The sequence below is a fragment of the Silene latifolia genome, chromosome 3 (genome assembly GCF_048544455.1).
Source record: "Silene latifolia isolate original U9 population chromosome 3, ASM4854445v1, whole genome shotgun sequence".
Taxonomy (NCBI): domain Eukaryota; kingdom Viridiplantae; phylum Streptophyta; class Magnoliopsida; order Caryophyllales; family Caryophyllaceae; genus Silene; species Silene latifolia.
The window spans coordinates 16,557,153-16,584,591 of record NC_133528.1 but is presented as its reverse complement, the minus strand read 5'-3'; the positions used below and the strand labels follow the sequence as shown (position 1 = coordinate 16,584,591).

General features: G+C 36.7%; 1 protein-coding gene across 2 annotated transcripts; it reads right to left on the bottom strand.

Annotated features, from left to right (window-relative positions):
* Positions 1–581: 581 nt before the first annotated feature.
* LOC141647307 (tRNA ligase 1) lies at positions 582–27,439 on the bottom strand. 2 transcript variants are annotated; one of them, XR_012545714.1, is made up of 28 exons: positions 27,155–27,439; positions 25,397–25,771; positions 24,013–24,063; positions 23,812–23,894; positions 22,928–23,027; positions 20,135–20,213; positions 19,881–20,004; positions 18,938–19,044; positions 18,409–18,537; positions 16,671–16,735; positions 16,415–16,579; positions 15,656–15,816; positions 15,516–15,547; positions 14,127–14,290; positions 12,370–12,449; positions 11,608–11,673; positions 11,226–11,509; positions 9,516–9,623; positions 8,481–8,578; positions 7,176–7,236; positions 6,195–6,271; positions 6,046–6,117; positions 5,301–5,377; positions 4,149–4,229; positions 3,563–3,665; positions 2,681–2,839; positions 925–1,486; positions 582–707 (listed from the first exon to the last, which is right to left on the bottom strand). XR_012545714.1 is itself a non-coding variant. In XM_074455439.1 (27 exons), the coding sequence occupies exons 1-27, from the start codon at positions 27,287–27,289 to the stop codon at positions 1,094–1,096; spliced, it is 3,429 nt and encodes a 1,142-aa protein (XP_074311540.1). In that variant the 5' UTR covers positions 27,290–27,430; the 3' UTR covers positions 582–1,093. The 2 variants fall into 2 exon arrangements, 1 of the variants encoding a protein (XP_074311540.1); XM_074455439.1 differs by having other exon boundaries at positions 582–1,486; positions 27,155–27,430.

Genomic DNA, 27,439 nt, shown 5'->3' with positions numbered 1-27,439 from the left:
ATTGACCGCCGTATTTAACACCTTCCCCCACCACTCTTTGCCTTAATTCTTTACTTAGCCGTACCTAACTGTTGTTTATTTCTTCCTTCACTTCTTTAAGATGGGTAGTTGGCATTTCCCCATTTTGAATCTCAGATGTTCTTTACCATTTTCAATGCCCTCAAATCCCACATATTATAGAATGAGGTATGTTCTTTTCAGCTGAAACGAGCTGAACAGAATTAAATGGAATTAAGTTGAAATGAACTAAATTTAATGGAGCCAAGGTAAACCGATCAAAACTGACTGAAGTTAAGCAAACTGAACTAAGTAGAACTGAGCTGAAATAAAATAAACTTAAATTAAGCCGAAAAGAATAAGGTCTAAGACTTGTCTTAAGGCCTAAGACCTTTTTTTTTATAGGCTGGGACTCTTTCACACTGTAATGCGGTCTTTGAATAATAAATCATTGCCAAATACGGAAAGTGCGCAGAAGAAAAAGTATTACTAGTAGAATGTATGTATCTCCTTTGCCACAATCATTTGTATAACTTTGATTAACATACTCTTAACAAAGAATAAAAAAAAGGTAAACAAATGAATGAGACGGAGAGAGTATAATACTGTAGAAATCAGGCTTCTGCGGGTTTGCTACATACTTCACTCAAAATCATTGCGAAAGCAGCCATTTACATGTTCAGGAATTCAACCCTAATGAATACTCCCTCCTATTCTACATAACCGTCCCATTGTGAAAATGACACAAGAATTAAGAAAGTGAGTTTACACCACACAAAACGAACAATGGGACAGTTATGTGAATAGACGGAAATGGAATTGAATTTGGACCACACAACACTTACCAAAAATAGACAATGGGACAGTTACCCGACTAGACGGAAATGAACAATGAGACGATTATCTGGAATAGGAGGGAGTATTTACCTCGGTGTGAAACACTATGCCAAAGCTCGTCCACCATAATCACCATTAAAACTAAGAAGAATCATGAATTAGACTAATTTATTAGCCACAAACTGGAGTAAATGTTTAACCTCTAAATATATGTCAAAATTGGAGATCGCCGTATAGAACAACCCTGAAAGCACCAAATTCAAAAGAAGTTTACTTTGCCATATACAACACTAGGTGGATCAAGTTCTATGCGAGACGCCTTCCTCTCTGAGACCAGTTGTGGTAAATAGTTCGCTTCCCGGGCCAAAACTCCTGGTGCTGTCCATAAGGTAACATGAGGCCATTCATTCTTCGAGTTAACCTTTTCCCCATCAACTGAACCAACTTGTGCTTCCAAAGCAGCCATGCTTTCAGACCATAAGAAACCTGTGAACTTTACGTCAACATCACGGTCGAGATACTGGCTATAATTAGCAACTGTTATGACACCGTGACTTCTTTTATGAGCAAGAGTGACATGAGCTTTTGTAAGACTGTCTGCCAAATTCCTGTTTTTGAAAAATGCTTCAATCTCGGGGTGGTTACCACCAATCTGCATAACAAAATCAGCAACGTGCAAGGTCAAATTTCACAACACAATGCACAAGGACTACTGGATAAGTGAATTAACAACGAGCTGCCAAGAGTAGGGATGGCAATGGGTAGGGTCTGGGTAGGGTCCGCCTAGACCCGGACCCGACCCGTGATTTTTCCTTTGGACCCGTACCCGACCCAAACCCGAAAGGGTCTAAAATTTGAGGACCCATACCCGGACCCTATGGGTAAGGGTAGGGTCTGGGTCTACCCGCGGATCCGAGTTTCAGCCACTTTAGTAACAAGATTAACAGCTATGGGGTCTATAATATTAAAACAAAAATTCATACTACTTTAACATTATGAGTTTATTAATCTGCCGTTAATGGTGGTTGTCGGTCGCCGGCTATTAGAGATGTGGTTGTCAGTCGCGTATCAGTGTTGTGGTGGTGGTTTTCTTGTGTCAGTTGTGGAGTGTTGGTATTGTCAGAAGAGTTTGGTTGGGTTTTATCACTTTATGGGATGAGGGAAGAGGGAGACTTTAGTTGGGTTTCTACAGTCTGCTAGTATGAATTCAGAAAAGTTGTAATTTTGATTTTTTTTTTCTTTAATAAAGGGTCCAAGGGTCGGGTATGGGTCTCATAACTTAGACCCGGACCCGGACCCGAAATATTTTCTCAAGACCCATACCCGACCCATACCCATTGGGTCTGAAAAAATGAGACCCATACCCGACCCGTTAGGGTCCGACCCTCAGGGTCTGGGTCGGGTCCCCGACCCACTGCCATCCCTAGCCAAGAGTATCGTAATGCCAATTAGTCAAAGAGACTCATCATAACAGTGTAACACCACATAATGCACCTTTAGCAAGTTTAAGCATCAGAAAATCGGAGCTTATTAAAGTCTTTGAGAGTTTGAGGTCATCTATGACTAATCCCAAACTTATTTATCTGAACACCCTAATAACCTCCAAATGCAGTAATAGACCGAGAAAAACATTGAGAAATGTTGGCAAGAGTAGAAAGGGCATGAATCAGGAAAATTTCACAGCAGCTAAGATTCATAGAACTGGAGAAAACCAGTTTGAATAACCAGATTATCGAACAAAACATGAAATGTTTACAAAATGTTTAAGTTGATCGATTCCTTTGTCAATCATCAAAACTACAGAGTATCGCATTGATGTGTTGAACTAGTGTATGAAGGCACTTACGCTTCTGAGTAGCTGAATGATTTCAGTAACTGGCAGACTGACAGCAGCATAAATAATTGCTCCAAGCCTTCTCTTTTCGGTACTCGGAGGAACATATTCACCACTAGAAATTGTCCTCAATTGATCTACAACATTTCTAACAGCACTCTCAAATGGAACCTGCAAAATACAAATCAACTTCACCACTTCTTCTCGGAAAACTTGGTGAAAATGTGCAAATATTTATATTTTGAACATGTTGCCCAATGTTGCAAAAAGATGTAAAGATTCAACATCATTGCATTTCATTTGATAATTAGTAGGCGACAAATTTCAAGCATTCAGCTACTATGCTTACAAGGCATCAATACAGCTAAATAGCTAATACCTACTATATGATTTACACAGCATAAAAAGAACTCTCACAATACTGTTTTTGGGGAATAGTTTAAGACTGATGTCTCGTAAATTGCTACTTTGAGTTTGTTTTTGCCAGGAGCAACCAATTGTCAGTACATTCATAAGACATGGTTAACAAATTCGTAATGAATATGTACCATCCGATTGCGATTCGCCCTGATAGTGTGTGTGATATATGTATTTTAGGTACGGTTCATGATAGGATACGCTTTGACTAAACGTATATAATTCAAGTTCTCATGTAAAATATATCAAATCTCTTTTAACAGCCAGCTGCGAACCTGCGATAGAATGAACGGTATGAACCCCAAACCTCACCAGGTCACTAAACTGTTTTTTTTTCCCACTTAAATGGAACCCTAAGCCAGTATTTGCAGTTAGAAGAGCTGAAAGCTCGATTTCCCTTACTTCTAGGGCTTTAGGTCAGAAAGGGAGCAGCAATTAATTATTCCAATAAATTAGCAACATTTGTAGAAATATTACCTGGATTGAGCCCAGGTACTCTGCATTGTCCATTAAAGTCACCCGCAACCGTTTCTCCCAACTTGCCCAGTCGTTCGCATACGTTCCCTTAGTTGATTCCATTCTGCAGTTTCGATATGAATGCATTATTTAGTAAGTGTGTAACTGTATATGAGAAACGAAGAGAGTACTACAACAACAACGAAGCAGTGAAGCAGCCACGAGTATATTGCAATTTGCTTACTTGACCAACGTAAGAGCTTGCAAAATAAAAGAAATAAATTCCATGCGGGAGACCCAATAATAGTGATTTTTTAGGGTATTACAATATACTACTAAGTACTAAACCATCATGCTGTAAAACACAAAGATAAAAAATAGATTCCTGAATTCAAGTCAGCAATATCACATCCAGTTGATGCTGACTCCATACTTTCATAGTATGGGCAATTGCTTTTATTTCAATTACCACAGTTGCTTTTATGTAGTTGGTCACCTTACATAGTCTCCTAATCAAAAACCCCATAAATACTGCATATGTGACACCCTAATTTTAGTGTAGCCAGATCACTACCTATATTGACAACAAAATTACAACAGAGCTGACCTTCCGTGTTTCTTTGTGTGTATCCTGTACAGGTTAATTCCCTCCTCTAGTATAGCTTTCACTGAATTAGGTAGACAATTCCTGTAACAAACAAATTCCGCATCTCACATTCAATAATACAAGACAGAGCAAACAATACACATTAAATGTTACACAATTAACAAAGCAGACACCAAAACAATTCTCTGGAAGTTTTCCCTTCTACTGACAACTATCCAGTGAGTAGGACACAAATGAAAGGATCTCAAAATTCACATGAGAAGCAAATCATATTACCTTGGCTGCCAAATGGTTCCAAGTTAAGCATAGTTAATGCTTCTATGTATCATGGTATTTCTATTGACAAAAGGTAGAGAGTAGAGAATCACGGGGGTCATTTGTTAGCCCTTTCACTTCTCTGTGCGGCCGTTCAGTCCACCTCATAACGTAGCAACGCCAGTTCAACAGTTTTCTTTCTTTATTTATATTGGTTGTACACGAGACCAAAAGGGCAATTTTGATGCCAAGGGAATTTGAATTGTAGTCATGAGTACCACCTCACGTGAGTCGTGACTTTGCCAGCTATGACATCACTCTGCTTGCATTAACTAATGCACATTCCTTTCAAACCCGTGTTCCCTAATTATGTAAGTAGTTTGTACAGTACTTAGGAGACTTAAGATGTCAGTGGATTCACTGATCTTACATCCCTCACTGTATTAGTAATTGTGGACGGTGTCCTATGGTTGCATGATTGCACACACCTTAAGCTCCTTCTCTTTGTAAATTAACCTGTGGTTTGTAAGTGGTTTGTACAGTACTTAGGAGACTTAAGATGTCAGTGGATTCACTGATCTTACATCCCTCACTGTATTAGTAATTGTGGACGGTGTCCTATGGTTGCATGATTGCACACACCTTAAGCTCCTTCTCTTTGTAAATTAACCTGTGGTGCTAATCATGTTTAAGTTGTTTACTCCTTAACTAAATGTTCCAACACTTCCACATACTACATACAACCGGTGAAGATAGTAGAAGGCAAAAATCACCAGTACGCGCTAGCCATATTAATTTATCAGCACTGCTTCCAAGGACAATGTTTAACTCATACAAACTTGAACTAAATTTGATTTTCAGAAGAAAATATTCAAATATACTTAAGGTAAAGCATACCTTTCAGAATTCAGCAAGGGCATTCTGACAAGTGAGCCAAACCGTTCAATCAACTCAGCTTCAAATTCCTTACGGGTCTAGAGGAAAAGTAGAGAAGACAGATCATCAAAAAAGTAGATCAGTGCCAGAGTAAAGGTAGCAGTTGGGCGTGTCGTGCGGTCGTGCCTATTACCTAATACAAAAAAAATGGCCAGATTTGGCCCGGGCCCGTTAGGCCAACGTGCCGTGCCTGTTGCCGTGGGATGCTACTGGGCTGAGCTAATTTGGCCCAAAAGTTGTCATTCGGTTCTTAAGATAAAAATTTGCACAAGTTAATATAAGTGAATAACTTCACAAGTTTTAACAAAAACTAAAGCATATAGTAATATTCTAGTAAAAAATGGGCCTATTGGGCCACAATGGGCCGTGCCTACAGGGCCATCAACCGGGATACCACACCAACCCTTGCTTGGATCTTACTTTTTTTCAAAAAAGTAAGCAGACCTGTCTGCGGCCCAAGTCATGGGTCGGCCCGGTCTGCAATTATGTCGTGCATGAGCCGTGCTTGTGCTTGGGTCATGCTGGACCGGGCTGCAATGGCGGCCTAGTTGCCACCCATAGACTAGAGACACCAAAATCAAAATATGGTACCACTCTGCCTCATGGGCCTTAGGTTTGAGAATAAAAAACCACTTACGGAATGGAGGAGGGGGAAGCTTGTGAACAAATAAATTGAAGACTTTACAGAGACATATTTAAAGCATACCTTGCCCTCATAGAGGTGATAAAACATAAGCAATACATAGCCTGGATTTGGTGATGACTTATCAAGATTTCCCTGCCACCAAATTGAAAAATGAATAAACTGATAACAAAGGTGATTTGAAGGGGGAAAAAGATCTAAAACATATATACCGGATGATTGACTCGTTGAAGAACACGAAACATAAAAACAGCCAATGCATCCATGCAAAAAGGATTTGAGTCGGTACCTGCATGTAAAAAAAAAGCATAAGAGGCACACATATTTATCAATGACTCATTGAGATATTTTAGAGAACCAATAACAGTTTGTCAATGCAGGAAAAGTGCACCAGATCATGTTGGAATATGATGGGTACACTTCAAGATTAACCAAACACTGCCATGATTTGAAGCATAATAGTACAATATGACTTTCATTTTTTTCCTCTGATATAAGAAAAGTTCATTACATTGATGTAAAGTGAGAGAGAGAGAGAGAGAGAGAGAGAGAGAGAGAGAGAGAGAGAGAGAGAGAGAGAGGCTAAATCAAAACAATTGGCAATACTACGAGTAGACCACTAGACTTGAATATAAAATCCAAAACTCTATCCTTTCATCTTCAGCAAAATCCAAAACTCTATCCTTTCATCTTCAGAAACCGCTCAATAACTCGAACATGTACTTAACATCAAATGTTCCAACTAAATTACATATAAAACACAGCAGAACGAAGTTGCTGTGTGACATAATACAAAAGAATCTAACCTACTTCAACTTATATACTGTGTTCCCAAACACAATCAACTAAAATCCATCAGAGTTAAGATCAATGACATCCTAAACCCCCGCAAAACAGGTTCCAAAATAACAAGTAAACTGTTGAGTTGATACAACATATCTTACAGTTCTTATCTCCTTCCCTATTAACTCCATGTTATACCAAAGAAAGGAAAAAAAAAACTCTGAAACTATCATATTGAATATGCAACTGCCTTGACTATTCTATCAAATATTAAGGCAAACAACAGTAACCGACACTCCTTGAACAAGTGAACCAAAACTGAAACAGTCATAGTTACGTAACAAATGCGTAATTGGCTTTCAAAGCATCCGTACAAGGAGTTTGAAAAATGGAGAAGAATGGTTATTAACCTATGGACTCAGGTACAACTGGGACAGCAGATGTCCTCCCAATTTGGCACATGCCCTCTATCTGAAACCAAGCACAAAAACCTCGCATTAACATACTGAAGAAGTGGCTTATAAACAGTCAGACATCATTGATCGCAGAAGGTTACTAAAATCAGTGTCCCCTGAGCATAGGGACATACAATCTTACAGATCTCATGTGCATATCAACCAGAAAATACATCATAATGAATCCACTAAAGAATTTTGCAAGAGATGTAATTTGTGAATATCAATGCATTTATACAATTTCAACTGTCAAGGGTCAACGAGCCACCAAGAGAGGTATGAAATGCTAGGGACTTTTTAAGACAGCTCAATGAACAAAACCACGACCTCACGAGAAGATATTTTATATTGATGACATAATAAACAAGTAACTGGCAGCCAAAAGTTACAAAGTTCTCTACAAAATCTGATGTTCATTTATTAGTCATGAATCATGATAGTACTAGTTGTAGTATTAGTGATGAATATGATAGGAATAGTGATAGACTGCTAGTAGTAATTATTTCCACAATAATTGCATCATTATGAATGGCTTCTTTGTTTGCTAAATTTATTTCTACATGACCTAATTGAAGTTGTTTTGATATTATTTTATTAAATATTATCAACTGTCATTTGGAACGGTGACCATAATTATTTTTATTTTTGAAAGGAAATAAATTGTCCAAATTAACTACTTTCTTGTTATATATAATAACACCAAACTACTCCATCCCACCTTTCTTAAGAAGGAACCCTTTGTAAGTATACTCGTGAGAGGTATTTTTAATTTAGGGGACACTAAATTTGAAAGAAGGAAGTACAATTATACATAGGTAGCCCACACCATGTATGCTATAATAAATCAGATTTATTGATCCAAACTAGCACTAAATGTGGTGTGATGAGGTGGCCATATAATTTTAATTGAAGCAATGTACTCCACCCTATTCATATTCCTGGTTTCCATCTAAGGACTTTTAAGCACGGGCGATAAGTTAACAACTTTACCCCTTGACCTAAAGAAAATGAGAGTAATTTAATTGGGATAGATTACTAAATTTAGCAAGGGGACAATTAATTTGAGATAAACTAAGAGGGAAAAGGCGACAATACAAATGGACTGGAGAAGGTTCTAATTTGTGGAAGACAAACTACAAATATATACTTCGGTCACTCAAGAGTGGATCCGGAACCCAAACTAGTAAAATCAGTAAGTAAATCAAAACTAAATTTGGAATCAATTAATTAATAGCCTTAATATATGAGATAATAGGTTACCTGTCTCCAAACCTCCTCGTTAGGTGCATTTTTGTCAGCAAGCATTATGGAATTGGGTTTTTTCCTGAATACTTCAGCAACTTTTTGCCAGTATCGTCCTGCATAATATGTACAATGGGAATATGTCAGTAGATACAAACAACTCTAAATTATAATGCCTAAAACTAACAACTCTATTTATCAGACTTATCACCATTGCAACTTATCACGGTCTGCTTCTAATGTGTGGACTGCCAAACAACCAATACCCCTCTACTTTCCTTATTTCCAGAGCCAATATGTGCTTTTATTTACCACATTTCTCATAAATCTCAAAAAAAAAAGGTTAAAAAGCAGACACTGAAAATAATGACTAAATGCATATGTTGATAGTGGTTCAAATACTGACCAGACTTTAATGACAAAATTAGCACCAGTACTTGATTACTTATAACTGAAGCGATCAGTTCATGCAAAGAAGACACAATAAGCACATATACACATAATCATATACAACGAGATTAGGCCACTATGTTATTTCCCATTATACCTCTGTAAATACACAATCTTATTTCGGCCGTGACTACATATTTCAAAATATCTTTACCGATATATCTGTGAAATAAATTTATACAACCCACTACTAATTGAAAAAGAAGGTAGACGAACAAATTTGCAAATGATGTATATATTTGTATTATAAAAAAAGAGGCAAAAAGACAGAGCACATAGACTACGACATGAAAAATTTAAATCAAATTTTAAAGTTTGAGAAGTGAGATAATGATCTCAGTGCACCCTTTTTTTTCAGAAGTTTACCACATTTGCTGCAATTTGTGAAGTTACATATGCAAAACCCATTACTACGATCTCACGACTGCTAACACGACCGCAATCAATAGTGAATTTATCAGTTCCTTCGGTTCTTTTATTCGACCTTCTGACACATCAAGGTAAATATTTGATTTTCAATAAACTTTTAGTCATTAAGATTTTACTCGCATAACTTGCTTACAAAATACTTTGAGAAAGGAGCACTTAGCGAGACTATCATACCTTTTATGAGATCACCCATCAAACTTTGGACAGAACGATCATCCCCAAACACCCCAGGCATACTTAGCAATTCCTTGCAGAGAGCAGACTTGGCGCATCCTGGTATTCCTGAAAGATGGCATAAATTAGAAACATAGAATTAGTTACGAATGAAATTCCAAAAGGGGTAAATTCAGTGTCTTGTGGATTTGTTTCGCAACCATACATAGGATACTTTAATGTCAACCAGTCCAAACAGGCACAAAAGTCAGATATGAATTCTAACAGAATCGCCTATTTACTTTAATGTCAATTTCTTCCATAATTGTACCATGACGATAATATAAATTATTGAGTGATTAAATACTCGGCTCAAGATATAAATAACTACCAATAACCAACATCATCAAACATTTTTAACGAATAAAGAACACAACTTTACTCCACAACAAGCACAGTATCATCATAAATACAACCACACATACACACACTCATGACGTAAAAGGTAAGCCCTTTTGGGAAATAATACAATGGGGCAACCCCTAGTAAATGGTGAAGTCCTAACGAGAATAAACCACAACCAAAAAAATGATTTAGATATTTCTCAAGCTACAATAGAAAAATAGAAGGTTTTACCAGTTTGAACTCTGAACTAGTGAACTGTACTTCTGATTGTCTAACTGAGCAAATTTGTGTGATTTGAAGCACCACAAACACAAACCTAACATAAAATTTGACTCCAATACGGCATACATCAACCTCTCCTCCCCTCACATGCACAATTTTCTTCCATGTCATGTGTCATCCTCTGTCAAAAGCATAACTCAAATGGCACGTTTCAACCTTCATAATCTCACCATCATCACTAATATTCATCACTTACGCAGTTAGAAGTTCATCATGAGATAGAAGCTAGGAAGTTCAACAATGGATACCTATAAACAAACCTCTAATGGTCACAGGTGGCACATGATTTTTATGGAACTTGAGTCTTGACATGTTTTAGAGGTATTCTTTAGATTTAGTTGGAATCTTAAATTCGGAAGAAAAAGCTTCTAATAACTGCCAACGGCTCATTGGATTATGGCTCGAGAGCACCAGGAAGTTGACTACCCTAGGAACAAGCAATGGACATCTAGACATCTACAGCTAACCTTAGATGTGATCCAAGGTGAAATTAACATAGAAATAAAATAAGGTTTAAAGGCTTCATTGCTTACACAGAAAAGCTCATTGATCCGGCAAAATCATTGTTTCTATGCAGTCTTTAAATCCAAGTTAGATTTGTCTAGGATCAACATAGAAATTAAATAAGGTTTACAAGCTTCATTGCTTACAGTTTTTAACCCTTATTGTTTATATGAGCTTTCAACTGTAAATATGTCGTCAAACAAGAGACTTGTCTACACGTGATTAGGGAAAATCATCATATGCACACAACCTAACCTGTCCTTAATATTTCAATCGCTCCTAGAGTGGGCGAGCAATTGTTATAAAGAAATTCAGCATTCAAGCCAGGACTAATCTATAATCTATATGTTGCCTGGTTGAAACTAAAGCTCTTAATATCACACCAAAAAAAAAACCTAATGCTTCTTATTTAAGAAAAAAAAACGTTATCCAAAACTAGCTCACGTCAACCAACTAGTAACAATAAATAAATTTCAAGAGATTGAAGAATAAATAGTAAGGTTTTGTCCAGCGAAAATGGAATGTAACCGCAATATTTACCCGGAAAGAACACCACAAGGCCATTTTTTTGTAAGGTTTCCCTTGCGCTAAGAGATGAAACAGCTGATTCCATCTCATGGTCTCTGTTAAGGTCGCCTTCTTCATCCATGCCTCCAACTATCGCCAAAAACTCTTCAGAGTTCACCAAGTTTCCAGCTGCACCTACGAGCACTTGATTTGCGGGACTGCGCTTTGCATACTGTTCAAGAAAAGGCTCAGCCTCACTGAGGTATACATCAGACTTTAGTTGCCTATGGCCACATTTCCTTCTTATGTATACAGCCCTTGAACACAACAAACAGTAAATGTCAGTGTAGTTCAGAAAAAGGCTCGAAAAACAGAAGTTAAATGAGAAAGAGTGATGTACAATGATGCTACCTACCATTCATCAAGCAAAGTAATTAATTGCTTTTTCTTCGCTTCTGAGGTGCCCCATATTTTTAGCTGTCTGCAAATCAAAATGCATTCTTCTAAATTAAGTAGTTGTAACTTGTAAGCTAACAACAACAACAACAACAACAACATCAGAGCCTTAATCCCAACATGATTTGGGGTCGGTTGACATAAATCATCCTTTAGAACCGTCCATGGGTGAACGCATACCTCAAAAATGCGAAATAAAAGATCAAAATCAAAATTCATATTCCCCCTGCATTTTCTTACAGCCAATCATATTTAAATTTTAAATTCAATCATTTCACTACAATAGAGACAGTAAAAAAATAATCCCAGAACGAATGACCCTTACTTAAAGGGGAAAAAAATACCCCCAGAAAATGAAGTATTTATGCTTCCAGTCTAATGAGAAAAAATCGAGACCTTTCCAAAAAAATAATTCAAAAAGTTTTATCGTTCACAGAATCTATAGATAAGAAATTTTGAGTTTTCTTCATCATTGGTAGATCAAAACAAATTTAAAAAACAAACCAATACCAGAGAAAGGGGGTTTGTAAATCGAAACAATAAGGTAATAAAATAAAGTTGAAGGTCACCATGTTGTTGGTCCAGATGCAAAACATTACTGTTTTTCTTTTAAGCCTCTTCCTACTGACAAAACACATCCATGACGCACAACTTGCCATCCACCCTTTTAAATTTGTGAGAGGTGCAGATGGCGGGCAAGGAAAAGACAGAGAGAACTCACCTCATATAATATGCCTTATATGCACCAGGTCCGTCCTTGAAAAGAATCGACAGACCATTTCGAATCAAGAATGTTCGCAACTGTAAAAGTTATCAACATAGGAAGCAAAGTATTATAACCGCAATATGAGACATTGAAAACCACAGCTGTGTAAGCTTGTAGAGGATAAGAATTATGCAACGATATAACACATACAAATAGACCTGTCAAACGGGTCGGGCGGGCGGGTTACGGGTTCGGTCATTTTGAGTTTGGGTAAAATACAGGTCATACAGTTTCGAGTTTGTAAAATACGGGTTTATACGAGTCGGGTTAGGGTCAATTTCGGGTTTGTAAAATACATGTTCGGGCGGGTCGGGTTTATGCGGGTTTCGGGTCAGGTTAGGGTCAAAACGGGTCTTAGTGACTCCTTTTTAAATAATTGTACTTTAAATTATTATTTTTCCATCTCTTTTTCCGAGATTTTTTTTGTATCCTTTTATTTATTCTTAAATTCATGATCAATTTCTCTTTTATTTTTCTATATAGTAGTCTCCCTTTTTTACATAACATATATAATATATTTACTAGTTTCACACCCGTGCGTTACAACGGGGTAATTAACTTAATTATAATGTAAAATTTGTGTGTTGCAATTGGTACAATAATTGGAAGATTCGAAATATTTTGGTCTGATACCTAAATTCAATGATATTCTTATTTATAGTCATGAGATTATTCCACCTTATAATAATCTTTTGGTGTGGGACAATTTAACTATCTAGATGTTGTATAATCATCACAATTACATAATTTTTCAAGGTGGGACAATAATATACTTAGAAGTACACCATATTTTTCGCACCTAATTCGACATCAAACATGGTTTAGTAATAATCAAATACTATACTATCTATTAGTATTCGTACATTTTTTTTTTATCATAATTAAAATATGTGTGCAAATAATATGAAACTTATACTCTAATGATAACATTTTTTTACCAGAATAAAAATAAAAATTATAAACATCAGTTGAATATAATATGGAACATATATATCATATAGATAATGACACAATCTCTTAAAAGCTCTCTAAGACATACTGAATAGATTCAAAAGATTTTGGATTGATATCTAACTTCCAATGATTCCACCTATTCGGGTTTGTGAAATACGGGTTTGTACTGGTGGGGTTTATACGGGTTTAAGGTCGGGTTAGGGACAGAAACCGGTTAAATTAACACCTTTTTAAATATGCTTATTTTCTTTAATTTTAGTTCTAACGACATGGTTTTTGTTAATTTTTTCAATTATATATTTTGATACATGGTATAGTAAGAATATTTTTTTTTGTCTAATATATGTAATATTTCAACTTTGTGTGAAATGTTGAACTGATAAGTTGTTATACGGTGCGTGACAAATAGTGAGTAGCGACTATATATCTGCTAATCATTTGATTAATTAATCATGTGCTAAAACTATGCTTTAAAACATATATAAGCATGCTTTATTTAATATTTTGAAAGTTGGAATATTTTTAATCATTTTATATTAGTATAATTTGCTTTAAATACTAAATTTTAATAAAATTTTCCATCAACGGGTCGGGTCTTACCCTAACCCTAAATGTGCGGGTCATTATCGGGTCGGGTTTGGTCGGGTTATTTTCGGTCGGTTTTCCGGGTCGGGTCATCTTTTGACAGGTCTACATACAGAGTAGTATTGAAGGGCATTGTGTGCATGTATGAGGGATGCTGAGCGTTTTTTTCTTACCTTGTATGTGAGGAATTTGAGTTTAACCATTAAGTTTGCATCTTCATCAGCAAGCGAGTCTGCTCCAACTGCATCTAAACTGTTCATAGAAGCACTCATGTGTTCCTCAATATCTGAACCTCTCTCCTCCCTTCCTTTGAACAAATTTACATCCACAAAAAATCCTAAAAAAAAATTACCGTTAGATGACTAGATCTCTTAGTGGAATAGTTTTGCAAATCTCAAATAGTCTTTAATTCATTTTTGCAACTAGAGAGCTAAGGATATTAAACACAAGTAACCAGAAACAAAGTCTTCTATATCTTATCAGATGAAAAACTTAACTGATAAAAGAAAAAAGAATATTCCATAATGAGAGAGAGACTAGAGATCCTCTAAACAAAGAGGAATAAAGATAGCATGAAGATCAGACAATGATAACTACAGTGGAAAGCATTGGGGTAGAGACCATATTAAAACATCAGACCACATACAATACAAGGACACCCTAAACTGTAGAATAGCAACTACACAAGTGCTTCAGTGAGAAAGATGCATGCATTCTTTTGAAGCAAGATCACCCACAGAACCTTCACCGAAATCAAAGTCCCACACAAATATCTAATCCTATCTGCAGAAAAAAAAACCACAAAAATCTAGTTTGCAGTTTAAGGGATGTTTATGGAAACCTTGTACACCTTGACACCAAAAACGTCTATCTCCATAAATACAGACCAACCTCAAGTTGCTGATACAAGTGTGTAGCTAGTCTTTTACCCTCAAAGCACAACAAACAGACAGATGGTGACAGAGTCTTAGGCAGCGTTTAATTACCTAGTTATCCACAGTTTTAGTTGAAAAAAAAAAAAGGTTAGCCACTTCAGGGACTTTAGCCCTTGATCATGTTTATAAACAGGGTTCGCGAGAACTCACTAGGCAAATCAGCAATTCACAAACCGAATATGGATCAAGAATCCACGGTAATAAACCAATTCAAAACAAAGTTTAGGCCCCCCTCAGTAAGAACTTAAGACACTCGAGCTATTGGTATGTATACGATAAAGACGTAGACAAGATGGCCGATATCTGGTAACCCTAAAAGGCAAGAAAGTCTCATCCCACTCTCACCGAACTTGATCTGAAAAATGGAAACGTAAAGTAGGAGAAAACTCTCAAGAAATTTGCAGGACCACATCAAACTCTACCATTGAAGGTCCATAGAAAGACCAGGAGTAATGTTATAGCAGGGAGCTGCCATAACATTTTACATGTTTAAGAATGGAGATATAGTAGATTTCTTTTAAATTACTGGTTCACGGTCAAATACTGGGATTACCCAATGTTTTTAATGCGAAAAAACAAAGATGCCTCCTACATTATGAAACCCAAAAACTTAACAAAAAAAAGTACCTCTGTATAATGGCCACAAAGCAGGATTGTGCCTGAAGAGATACAACCATTTGCTCTTGTTAGGATATACAATTACTAGAAATTTCATAAATGCAACAAAAGGAATCATGAAAACACTGCTTAGAAGTTGCCATTATAACCTCATTTCTTTCTGATACCGCCTAAAACACGAATCGCTGTGCACATGAATAACCATTTTGTAATGGATGTTGTCTTTTGACATGTTGTCTACTCTGTGGAAGTTATAGTAGCATTTGAAGGCAGCAGGGAGTCGCTTTTCTTTCATCAAGCGAATCATTTCCTGTAACACGTACGAAGAACAAGCAGATGCCAATGACATTAAACAGATTGATCCAAGATAACCACAGAAAAAAAAAGAAAAAAAAAAAGCAGTCACCAGAATATCCCATGATTGAGCACTCGATAGATTAATTAAATCCTAAACGCCTCAGCAAAAAGAATTTTTCTTTTCTTTTCTCAATTACAAAAGAGAAAATATAGTTACAAACACGTCAACAGAGCTGAAGTCACTGAAAGGAAGAACAAATCCTAAGTTCTATATAACTATTGAGAACCCCAAAGAACAGATCCAGTACCATTCCTAATATACTAGAACGTTTGATTCCTTCACTCAACCCCAATAAAATTACAGAAGAGGCCAGAAACTTTGATAGGGTTGTTAGCTTTTATCCATCCAGAATCTAGTCCAACTCATTTTAAGGTGAATCAGTAAGTAACATGATAAATAAATCAATTTCACCACATTCACATGAAATAAAGGCCCCTCCAGAGTAAACAAGATCATTATTGATCAATTAACATGAAATTGAGTTACTAATGATGGTGAGGAGGATGAGGATGAAAAATACACTGAAATATAATAACATATCAAACTAAACCTGCAGTTTGCGAGTCGAGTCATCCGCAGGGTGAGCTTGTAGAAATTTTGTAACAATAGATTTATCAGCAGTTCTGGAATGTTGATCACCTGGTTCTTTTCCCAACCAATCCACAACATCAGGGCAAAACGAGGTCCCAGTTTCACTAAGAAGAGCTTTTATTTGCTGCATCATAATTTCAGAACCTTTTTATCAGTCTTTAGAAACAATAAACACAAAGCAGCACTGCACTTTGCATATAAATCTGACAAATTACCTGTTGCTCATCAGACCTATTTGCCGCACAAATTTCGCGCAATGTTGGTCCCAACTCAAGCTCAGCTGGAAACATAAACATTCATCAAGCTCTCCACACAATATATTCACATGACAGACTCCCTGATTCTATCAAAAGAAATTACGAGGAAACAATGTTCTCTGACATTAGAATGCACTTGTTCATAACCATGTGCACAAATTCATACTGTGATAAAGGCAGAAAGCAGCAAACTTTCTTCTTTTAACAGAAAACTAATCAGAATAGAAGTGTAAGTTATTAGGGAGCAATAGGTCCTCACAACTCTAACCTTCAAATATTTTATCATCTAAAATTGCAAATGACTTGGGTCCAGTGCTCTTTTTTTAAAAATTAGACGAAAAAAATCTTCTCTATATTGGATAAAAGCTGCAAGTAGAGATAAACTGTTAACTTTGTTTATCAGGTTGCATTCCTAGTTCTAACTTCTAATCCTACTCACTGGAAGGGTGGCGAACAAGCTTCCTGTAGTCAGACTCACGGATGTGTGGCCGTGTGGCGTCTGATAGACTGTCACAGGAGATGATCAAATGCCAGTTTCGGCCAGGATAACATTATTTTTTTGGCCCACGGACATGCAGGTTTGTGGGCCGGGCCTTTGTATATTTTGGAAAATACATTGTCAAGCCCGCTTTGATAGTGGGCAGTACTGGGTGGCTCTAATGAGACGTCCCGTCCATGAAGAACTCTAGCTGTCACTGAGGATGAGAAAAAAGGGCTTAAAATGCATTGGAGGAGGGTCCAAAATATAATTAACAGCAAATTGTTTTTTTGCTGACGGAGACAATACTATTAAATGGATTGATAACTAGATGTTGGCAGCTCAAAAATAGAATAAGACTTATGAGCTGTTTCGAGAATGGCCTATACTACACAGAGGTGGTAATCATCTATTAGATGACCCACGGCTGATAACATGATGGTGCAATAATACAAAATGTGAGCCTCTCTAAAATTCCAAAAATTAGTTTGCCAGACAATGGAGATTTGAAAGAATCTGAAAGTGTCAGCTTTTGCAGCAATAAAAACTTACAAATACAAACAACACCCACACTAAGGACTTGACGGTTGAGAGGCCTAACAGAGAAAGCAGTTCGATCAATCCAACAAGCAATCAACCTTAGTTTGGTTCCATTTGGCGATAAGGAGGCTAATGAGAGCATTTAGGACCTTCCAGTCCAAAATGAAGAAGAGTTGCACAAGTCTTAAAAGTAAAGTTAGACCAAGGTCCCAATTGAGTTAACTTGTGCAGACTGTGTTCGCCAATACACATTTTAAGGACTATGTTCTTTCTTCCCAAACTAAAAAAAGGGCTTCAATAGTGATACCATGATTCCTCTAGATAGAAATAAAATAGTTAAGGTCTCTTGGAAGCATGCATCCAACAATTTTTCTGACAAGTAATAGCCAATCAGTTAAAAGATGCCAGGGTGATGCTCATGTACAAAATGACACCAAGGGGATGACGCCACGTACACAAAAGAACAGCCAAATGCTTAAGCTCTTAAGCATAGATCCAACAATTTCCTTTTATACAACTATACCCAAAGGCCCAAACAAATTTCTTGTTTCTAATAAAAATAAGTATTGAGAATGTCAAACGAGTATTAGCTATTGGGTTACCAAAGCTCAAATATGAAAAAATCATAAAAAATCTAAATTCAACATTAATATCAGATACAGAAAGTTCAGTATATACCCCCATCTGCAGATGGCAAAGGATAGTCCCTCAGAGCCCCCTGCAAACGTCTTGAACTTTCTGGACTCACAATCCGAGCAACAAGACCTTCAAGAATTTCACCCTGTGCCTTAATGTGGTCGATAGATCCTGAAACCAACAGGCAGAATTTCTCAACTATCATCTCAAAATAATAAAGGTAACACAAAACAGTGAACTAGATACAATTTTAAATCAAAAAAAAAAAAAAAAAAAAAACGCAACACAGCAACAGAAGTGGAGGAGAGAAGGAAAAGATACAATTCTGAATCCAAAGTCAATAATTGCATAAGAACATGTCCACATAACCGATGGTTTCTTTAGGGTAGTTGAAAGGAATAGGTAAGGGGTTAGACATCATTTGAACCAACTAAAAACTTAACAATGGCAGTCTTTTATTCTGCCAAATATCAGGGCCCAAATGTCCCATCCTAATAATGAAAGAATGTGCCTTACTCTTTCCAAAGTAGGCGAAATAAAATATACAGAGAAGTGAAATAAAGACGAGCACCTGGTATACAGATATCTGCAAGTTCATCCAGTGCCTTGCATACAGTAATTGCTGTTCCTTCTTCACATAATGTATCATAAGCTGCAAAAAATGATGTTGCTGATTTCCTACAAAAAAAGTGTTAAAATGAGAGATGAGGTCAGCTCCAGTAAAGCAATAATGAAAGCAGTAAAATAGTACTGTTGAAATGAAAACATATGAACAATGAGGGGATTGGAAATGAAAACCCCTGCAAATATGCAATCTAATAAAATGTGTCTAGGAATTAGATATATTTGCTGAAAAACGGGGAAATTGATGATCGAAGAATGAGACTATAGAATTAACAAGGCAATTGTTGCTCCTGGTGCCACACCCACCAGCAGAAATCATTCAATATGCTTAACAAACAAGTATCAGCAATAACCGAATGAATACAAGTTCATCGATGGTTAGTGAGGACCCATGAAGCTTAAAATTTGGATGTCTTGGCTAACTTAGTTTTACTCTCCATTTTTTGTGAGAGAGAATCAAAGGAATCCAGCTGGATTAGTGAAAAATATTAAGGGCTTAGTTAGATGCACGCAGTACGATGCAGCTGTGAGCCACACGGCCCACATGATAGAGTGATCCAGGTGGAATCACATTCTTGAGAAAGAGGAATAATCAGATGCTTCATTCTCAAAGCATATCAAGCTTATTGACAGTATGGCCAATGATAACCCTTGTCCATTCTTTTGTGCCAATGAATTTCACCTTCTAGGTAAAAAATGATGGCGATTATTTGTGTATTCTAGCAAATAAAGATGTGCATTTTATGACTCCAGGAACAGGCAAACAAAGGAGCACTAAAACACAAAATCCATAAGTGCTAACTCTCACCATAAAGTTATAACTGACAATGCATGACGGAAAGTGCATTTAACCACTTGGACTGGAAATCATGAAAAAGCGTCTTCAGTACCTTGTGGACAACAGCCAAACTTGGTTGGTAGGCAACCGCCATTTCTGGCAAAATGCAAATATCTCAGGAGTAGAGTAGAACTTAGGCTTGCCGATTCCCAACTCCGTAACAGCAGTCACAACAACTACAAAACCATTCAGTCAGTAGTTGGATGTACATAGTTCAAGAAAGCCAGAAAAGGACAAATTCTTCAGCTATGCAACATAAACAGAGATAAAAACCTGTTACAAGGAGACAAAGAAAGTGTATCTCACCATAATCTTTACGTGGACGCTGCCCGTGATCACCTAATACAGCAGTTACCAGCTCCATCGAAATACACATGCGGCTCCTCTGGCAGAATATGGTATTACTCAAATTAGAAGTCAAATTGGATGGCCAAATAATAAGACGGCTATTAGAACCTATCTGTGCTTCTAGTTAACAAGAGAAGGGTAGGTTAAGATTCGGTGAAGGAGGCAGTTTTTATACACATACAAGCCTACCACTATCCAAACTTTGAGAGAAACTAGACAAAAATTAAGAGTATAAGCTATTAGTCAAACAACGAAAAAGCTACTGACTATCAACGAAACAAGGTATTATAGCATGTATCAAATTAGCAATAATCTTAACACTGCGGCAAAGTAATAAATTCCATCAGGTTGGTTTGCACAAGCTCTATTACAAGAAGAAGAAGAATGTAATAACTAAAGAAAGTGAAACCAAGTGCATTAATCTCTCAATTACTGCAATAACTAAACGAAGTGTATTAATCTCCCAACTAGTATTGACTTATTTTACCGCTAAACAATCATACCTCTTTAAGAAAAGAGAAGGCAGTGTACAATTCTCCCGTGTAAAACTTAAGAACAATGAGCGAACTTGCAGTGCGGAAACAGATCTTAGCAACAATCAAAGAGCCAGGAAAAGATAAAAGACGGAGAAAGAAAGAGAGTGTGTGATAGTTGGAACACAAATTGAACATAAAAAGAAGCAGCTTCCTCTATAGATGAAAAGCTCCGCCCACCCCCACCTCAACCTCGATCAGATAAACCTAGACTGTGCTCGACTCTACCACTCACAGCATTGAACAGATAACTGTTAGCATCAGTATCTTTCACCCATTTCAATTTCTTATTTGTCCCATGGTTTTGGCTCTAGTTCTCCTAGTCAGCAATTGTAAGTTTTTCTAAATCTCCAACTTTTCATTCAGTTCATGGTCATTCTGGCTCCTATCAATAATTTCTTGATTCACCAGCAGAAGTCTTTATGCAACTTGCTTTATAATCAAAGTGGCCATGGGCCTCGCATCAGTCTTAAATTTGATTTTATATTTCTTTTTCAGATTTAATAGACAACCGCTTTTTCCAGCACTCTGTAAACAGAAGTCAGTTATAGCCAAACAAAAAGGCATTTTCGGTGACTATCAATCATGATTCGTGAATGGTCTTCCCTTCCTACCCACAATCAGATCATTAATGATTGATATTTGCCAAAATAAAATAAAATTTGTTGGCCCAAAAGTGACTTTTAGTAGAAGATTTGGAGGAGATGTTCATACAAGATAGAGAGTTTCGAAAATAATTATAAAAAGCAGGAGTTTTGAAAAAGTGTTATCTAAAAGGCACACTTGATGAATTAAATATAAAATCACTACCAATATCCTGATAATGCAGGTCCTATGTAGGATTCAATCGAGGCAGTTAAGGACACAAATTTTAGGGGTCATCCAAAAACACTCTGTTTTAAGTCCAAGGACAAGACTGTGGACAAGTGACCCCCATTCAACATACAGCAAAGCCCTGAGGCAGTGAGGCAATAGGTAATGTTATTACGTATATAAACTTTTGCAACTTCTGTGACAGCAATGCGTAATTGTTTAAAAGTTATTAAGAACAGGAAAAAATGTACTAGACCAGTAGGCCCTATAGATGAAAATTAAGGCTGATTAATGCAGATAATTGCTCGTAATGCAGCTCAAAAGTCTAATGGACCTGGCTCAGGTCTGAAATTCAGAATCAAGACCTGAAACTGTGTCCCAACTCCCACGTATCACCTTTACCAATGATACCACCTTTGTCCAACCCTTAAGAATAGCAGCACTTTTAAGATACTAGAAATAAAACATGTTCACTATTATGCTCACACACTTGCTTTAAATACACTCTTTCCTTCTGTGACAGCATATCACCCTCACATATCTTGAAAAAACAAAGAACGCAAAAGAGCCAACTGCAAATGTGCAAAAAAAAAAAAAACGACAAAGAGAGATGCCAACACTAACTACCTAACTTCTACATTAAACCTTTATCTATCTCCTTTTACGAAAATCTTTTCTAGGAATATATTTCATCAGGTAAACACTAAAAGCAATATTTCACACATCCAATGTCATTCGAGCATAGTAATAGGTTGTAGCTCGCTATGCTGCTGTTTCAAAAATCACATTGACATAGATACATGTGCAAAATACAAATACCACTTGCAAGCTATGTTACTTTGACACTTCACTATTGAGGCGTCCCTTTTATCCAACGCTCAAGAAGTTAGAAATTTGGACATGATACGACTTTTTGAAAGTTGTTATGTATGACACTTGAAGCTTCTTCAGAAAACGTGTTTAACTCTCCAAAACGGTGTTAAAGCATGTACATGAGCAAAAAAACGAGAGCACTTGTTTTGCACTCCATTTACACTCCCTCTCTCTAGAAAGCAAAACCCAATTTCATAATTACATAGGAAGATTGAAAAAACAAGTTTTTGCTCTCGCATTCTAACATGTTATGGCCCACTTTGAATGGAGAGCTAACTCTCCTTTGCTCTTCCTCAAGAGCACATAGAGAGCTCCTCTCCATTTTATTCTTGAAGAGCACGTGAAAACAGAAGAGAGCTCAATATTGTAAGGGAAAAAGAGCACTTAAGGAGCTCTTTGTAGAGCCTATTGTACATGCTCTTACATACGACACTTGAAGCCATATGAAAAAGTAATAGACTTACAAGGTGAGAGTATAATTGGTACGGAACATCTATTATGGCTACATCAATCAAGAAGTGGCAATCCTTACCTCAAGAAAATCATTGAATTCTGCCTGTTTTCTTTTTGCTTGAATTCCCCAAGCCTCACGAAACATCCTTCCAAGAACAAAAACACCAACTGCAGTATATCTGTAACAAAATAACCCTCTTACATGAGTATAAGAATAAGGAAAAGGATATCCAAAGAACATTGCCATTTATTAGCATGATGTCACATCACACCAGAGCTGCCTTCCATACGATATTGCTCTAATACAAGAAAAATAATACAAGGTAAAAACATACCATACACAAAAATAATGGCTCTCGTAGACTCGGACACCAGAACATATTGCTCTAATACCATAAGTATTTTAAGAAGGGGTGCAGAGCATGCAGCTGCACCCCCTATTTTTCCAAAGTACAATTTAGAATAGTAACGCACATTAAATTTGTTGGTCAAGTGGTTGTGGGTAGTATTTCTTAGTTGAAGATGACGGGGTTGAATACTTATAATGAGCAATTTTCATTCAACATGTTTTACCATTTGTATTAGAGTTCTATCAAACAAAACCTAAAATTTACACCATTTTGGAAAAACTACCTAAAATGTTTTTTTTTGTCAACTATCTAAAATTTAAATTCTTTTGTCGATAACTACCAAATCATTTTCCGACAAAAGGAGTGGAGGGAATACGATAGCTTATTACAAAATCAATTTTACTCTAACCTATTCACGCAACATATATCCCCTCATCCTTGTGAGTTATGACAGTCAAGTCACTTGACCGAGACCTACCAGTTTAATCAGCACCTAAGCCAACCAATTCTCATATAAAGCAAAACCCGATAACAAGATAGGAAAATAGAAAAGTTAGCAATGGAAGAAGGCCATGGAATATAGGTGAGGCAAAAACAAAAAAGGCAGACATACATATTCCCATAACTGTTCTTAGCATATGCTCCACCTTTGTGTCCCGCATACATGAACAAAGACCCAGAGTGTTTCAGGGACACCTGTGTAAAAGGAACATTGTATAATACTCAAATATCAATTTAAGGTTCACCTCCAACAAGCAGTTGTTAAAACACAAGGGCTCACGGACAACATAACAGGCAAAAAACTATTGCCTACCTCCAAGGTGGCAAGACCTTTGGAAACCATTTCAATCATCCTTGTTCTGATCTGCATATGAGTGACAAATCAAATAATTAGTTAAAACCTGAAACAAAGTGCATTTTTGGTTGGGATAATCCCAGTCTTGATGAGCAAACAACAAATAACGTGGAAAATGGAAGGGACCCGATAGATATCACAAGGAGGATAGCGTAATACATCACATCTAATAGTGTAACAGAGTTAGTATGGCTTTATGTGGACTAATAATTGTCAAATCAGTGTATAATATAGATCCCAATACATTGTCATGTGAATCCCCTCAAAGACAGGGTCATCGGATACATTGGAATAGCACCACAGCTACGACAACAACTAAATAGTAATCATAAAATTGCTGAAATTTCAATTTAGTTAAGAGTTGAGCAATATTAAGTCATGCAAGGAAAAAAGCAGAGAACTTCCTAGAGAAAGGTCACGGGTTGCTCCATTTCAGTCATATAGTCCTTGTTTGACTTGGGTGGTCAAATACCCCTCTATTTTTTATTTCTTCACATTTCCTTTCTAAGGGTAAAAGTTAACAAATTTTGACCATAAATAAATAAAACTAAATTTTCTAGAGTTATCATCAAAAAATGTTTCAGAAAATATTATTTTCAACAATAAAAAAAAAAAAAAAAAAAAAAAAAAAACTAAATATACATGTGGAAATTTAACGGTCAAAGTCCCATCTTGGACGCTGCGTAAAAGGAAATGAGAAGATATAATAAAAATGGGAGGGGTAACAATTATATACTCCCTCTATTCAACTCCAAACACAACATTTCCCTTTTACACGTTTGTCAATGCACGATTTGTAACGTTAATATCCTTAGTTTTACATTATGAAAAAATATAAAAATTTCGTGTTATTATTGTACTTTTAAAGGTGAATCAAACAAAATCTCACATGACCATATTTTTTTCTTATAGATCCCAATGAATCGTAAAGTTTCTACTCATTTATGAATAGTGTCAAAAACAGAAATGTTGTGTTTGGAGTTGAATGGAGGGAGTACAAAATATACATTTTTAAACTGTTATTTCAAAAATCAAACTAGACAATTTTGCAATGCATTGTTCCAGGAGAAATGGTTGACGGAATGAATACTAAGGGGTTTCTTACCTTTAAAAGTATGTTTTTGCCAATTATAACTGTTTCCATTTCAATGAGCTAAGGTTGTGGGTACTTTTAAATGAGACATATTTGTGAAAAATCCTTGACCTTAGTGCTTTCTCCACGCGTTAATAACTTAAAAAGGGTTGTGTTCGGAACTTGGATATAAATAAACAGAATGAAATTTAGTGATGCAAAATAATCAAACAAAATACTGAAAATCAAGAGAGGTAATGGAAAGGGTACCTCCTGATCAGATTTCTCGTTTTCGAATTTTGGATAAAAGGTCGCTCTGATTTGAGCATGTGAATAGGTGGTGTTATCAACCTTGAAATTCTCGAATAATTTATCTTTGGGTAGTGAGCTCAAAGATGTCTTGGACTTCTCACTAGCAGTTTCATTCGCTATTTGTTTACTTCCAACTGCAGCTGCAACTTGACTAAGTGTGACATCACTAGAAGTTATATGAGATTTAGGCCTCCATATTGCCCTCTGTCCAGATACTTCATTCTGTTCAGTTACGCTAGCTGCACTGAGGTTGTCAGCTTGTGTGCTCGAAGATGATCCACCAGTAGTCGACTTAACTTTCCACCTTTCCTCTTTGTGATGTGTGCCCTTCCCCTTCATATATTTCAATTACAAAGCAAACAAATAACACATTTATTCGATAAACATCTACGATCCATAATAATATTAAAAAAAAAAAAAAAAAAATATGACAATTTACTACTCGATGTAAAACCATTGTTGATTAGAGTTAAAGAATATTCACATGAAGATATAGTCTACACACACATTGTGACATACCTTTAAACAGAACAACAGTCAAAGTGAACCTACCACTAGCTCAAGTATACACTACTTCATTACAACTCACACAGAAACCACCTTAGACAACTTAGGGCAGAAGGCAGAAGGCAGAAGGTTAACCAATATACAAAAACATGGAAGCCCATCCGACTAACTATGAAGGACACTATATTTCATCAACTTCTCTGTCTATAGGTTTGCTACCCGCATTCACACAATATAATCCTAAACAACGAACAGACTCAAGTCCAAACTCCCCAGCAACAAAATACTTCAATCTAGGAGGTGAAACCCAATGTGATACCCTAAAGAGACAATGCGATTTGTCTTGCCAGTCTAAGAGGCTCACCAGTAGTGACACAATAATACTCAATACTGTGAGTATTAAGTGAGTCGCTCTCACATGTAAGACTCATAGTTACATGGTTAAAGAATTGGTCTAAGACCGTCTCATACAAGTTTTTGTTCTCAAATTGGCAGGCAGGCTCAAGTTGCTACTTGTTAACAAACAAAACCTCTATAAACCGCCTAAGAGGGACGATAAGAAGCCGCCAAGAAGCATACATTATCAGCACTTAGTCCATGTTACAAATCCACAACATTCTCCTCATCAATCACCAATAAAACCGTCGACTCTTTTTAGGTATTGCACTTCATTTCATAAGACTCTAATTAGGTTAGTTATATGGTTAATGAGTTGGTCTGAGACCGTCTCATTCAAGTTTTTATTCTCAAATTGACAGGCAGACTCAAGTTGCTACTTCCTAACAAACAAAACCTCTAAAACCGTCTAAAAGGAAACGATACGAAGCCAGCAAAGAACAATCACACTATCAGCAATAAGTACGTCACGAATCCACGACGTTCTCCTCATCAATCACCAATAAGACTGCCAATCTTTTTTATGTAAGCGTGCTCGTCCGGCGTTTTGCGTTTTTTGAAGTGGTAAATACGGCAGATAATTAAGTGCATTGTTGAGGTGATTTAATCCGGTTAAAAAATAACAACCTCAAAAACGCCGGAGTACTAACTCAACAATGCACTCGCCGGAGTAATCACAAATTAACCGCACCAAAAATCCGCCGTAATTAATCAAAAACGCGAAAACGCAACAAAAAATTCGAAACAAAAATCACAAAAGCAAAAATTGTTACAATTAACAATAGAAAGTAAGGTAAAGATGAAGAATGAAACCTTGTTGTTGTTGCGCGGCATGGTAGAGAAGTGAGGAGAAGATATAAACGAAGGATGGCGAGGGAGAGAGGAGAAGTAGATGAAAGTTCTGGAAAATGGCGAAGAATTCAATAAAACCTTATGCAAGGCAGACATCCAACGCTATTTATTTAGGTGGTTTGTTCAGTTACCGTCGTCGCGTTTTATTTTTTGAGGCCTGGCGTAGTGGCGTGGCTAATGGCTTGTTCTCCGCGCTCGTTCGTTCATGCGGAGTTCTTGCTTGGTTTAGAAGAGAGTGACCATTAT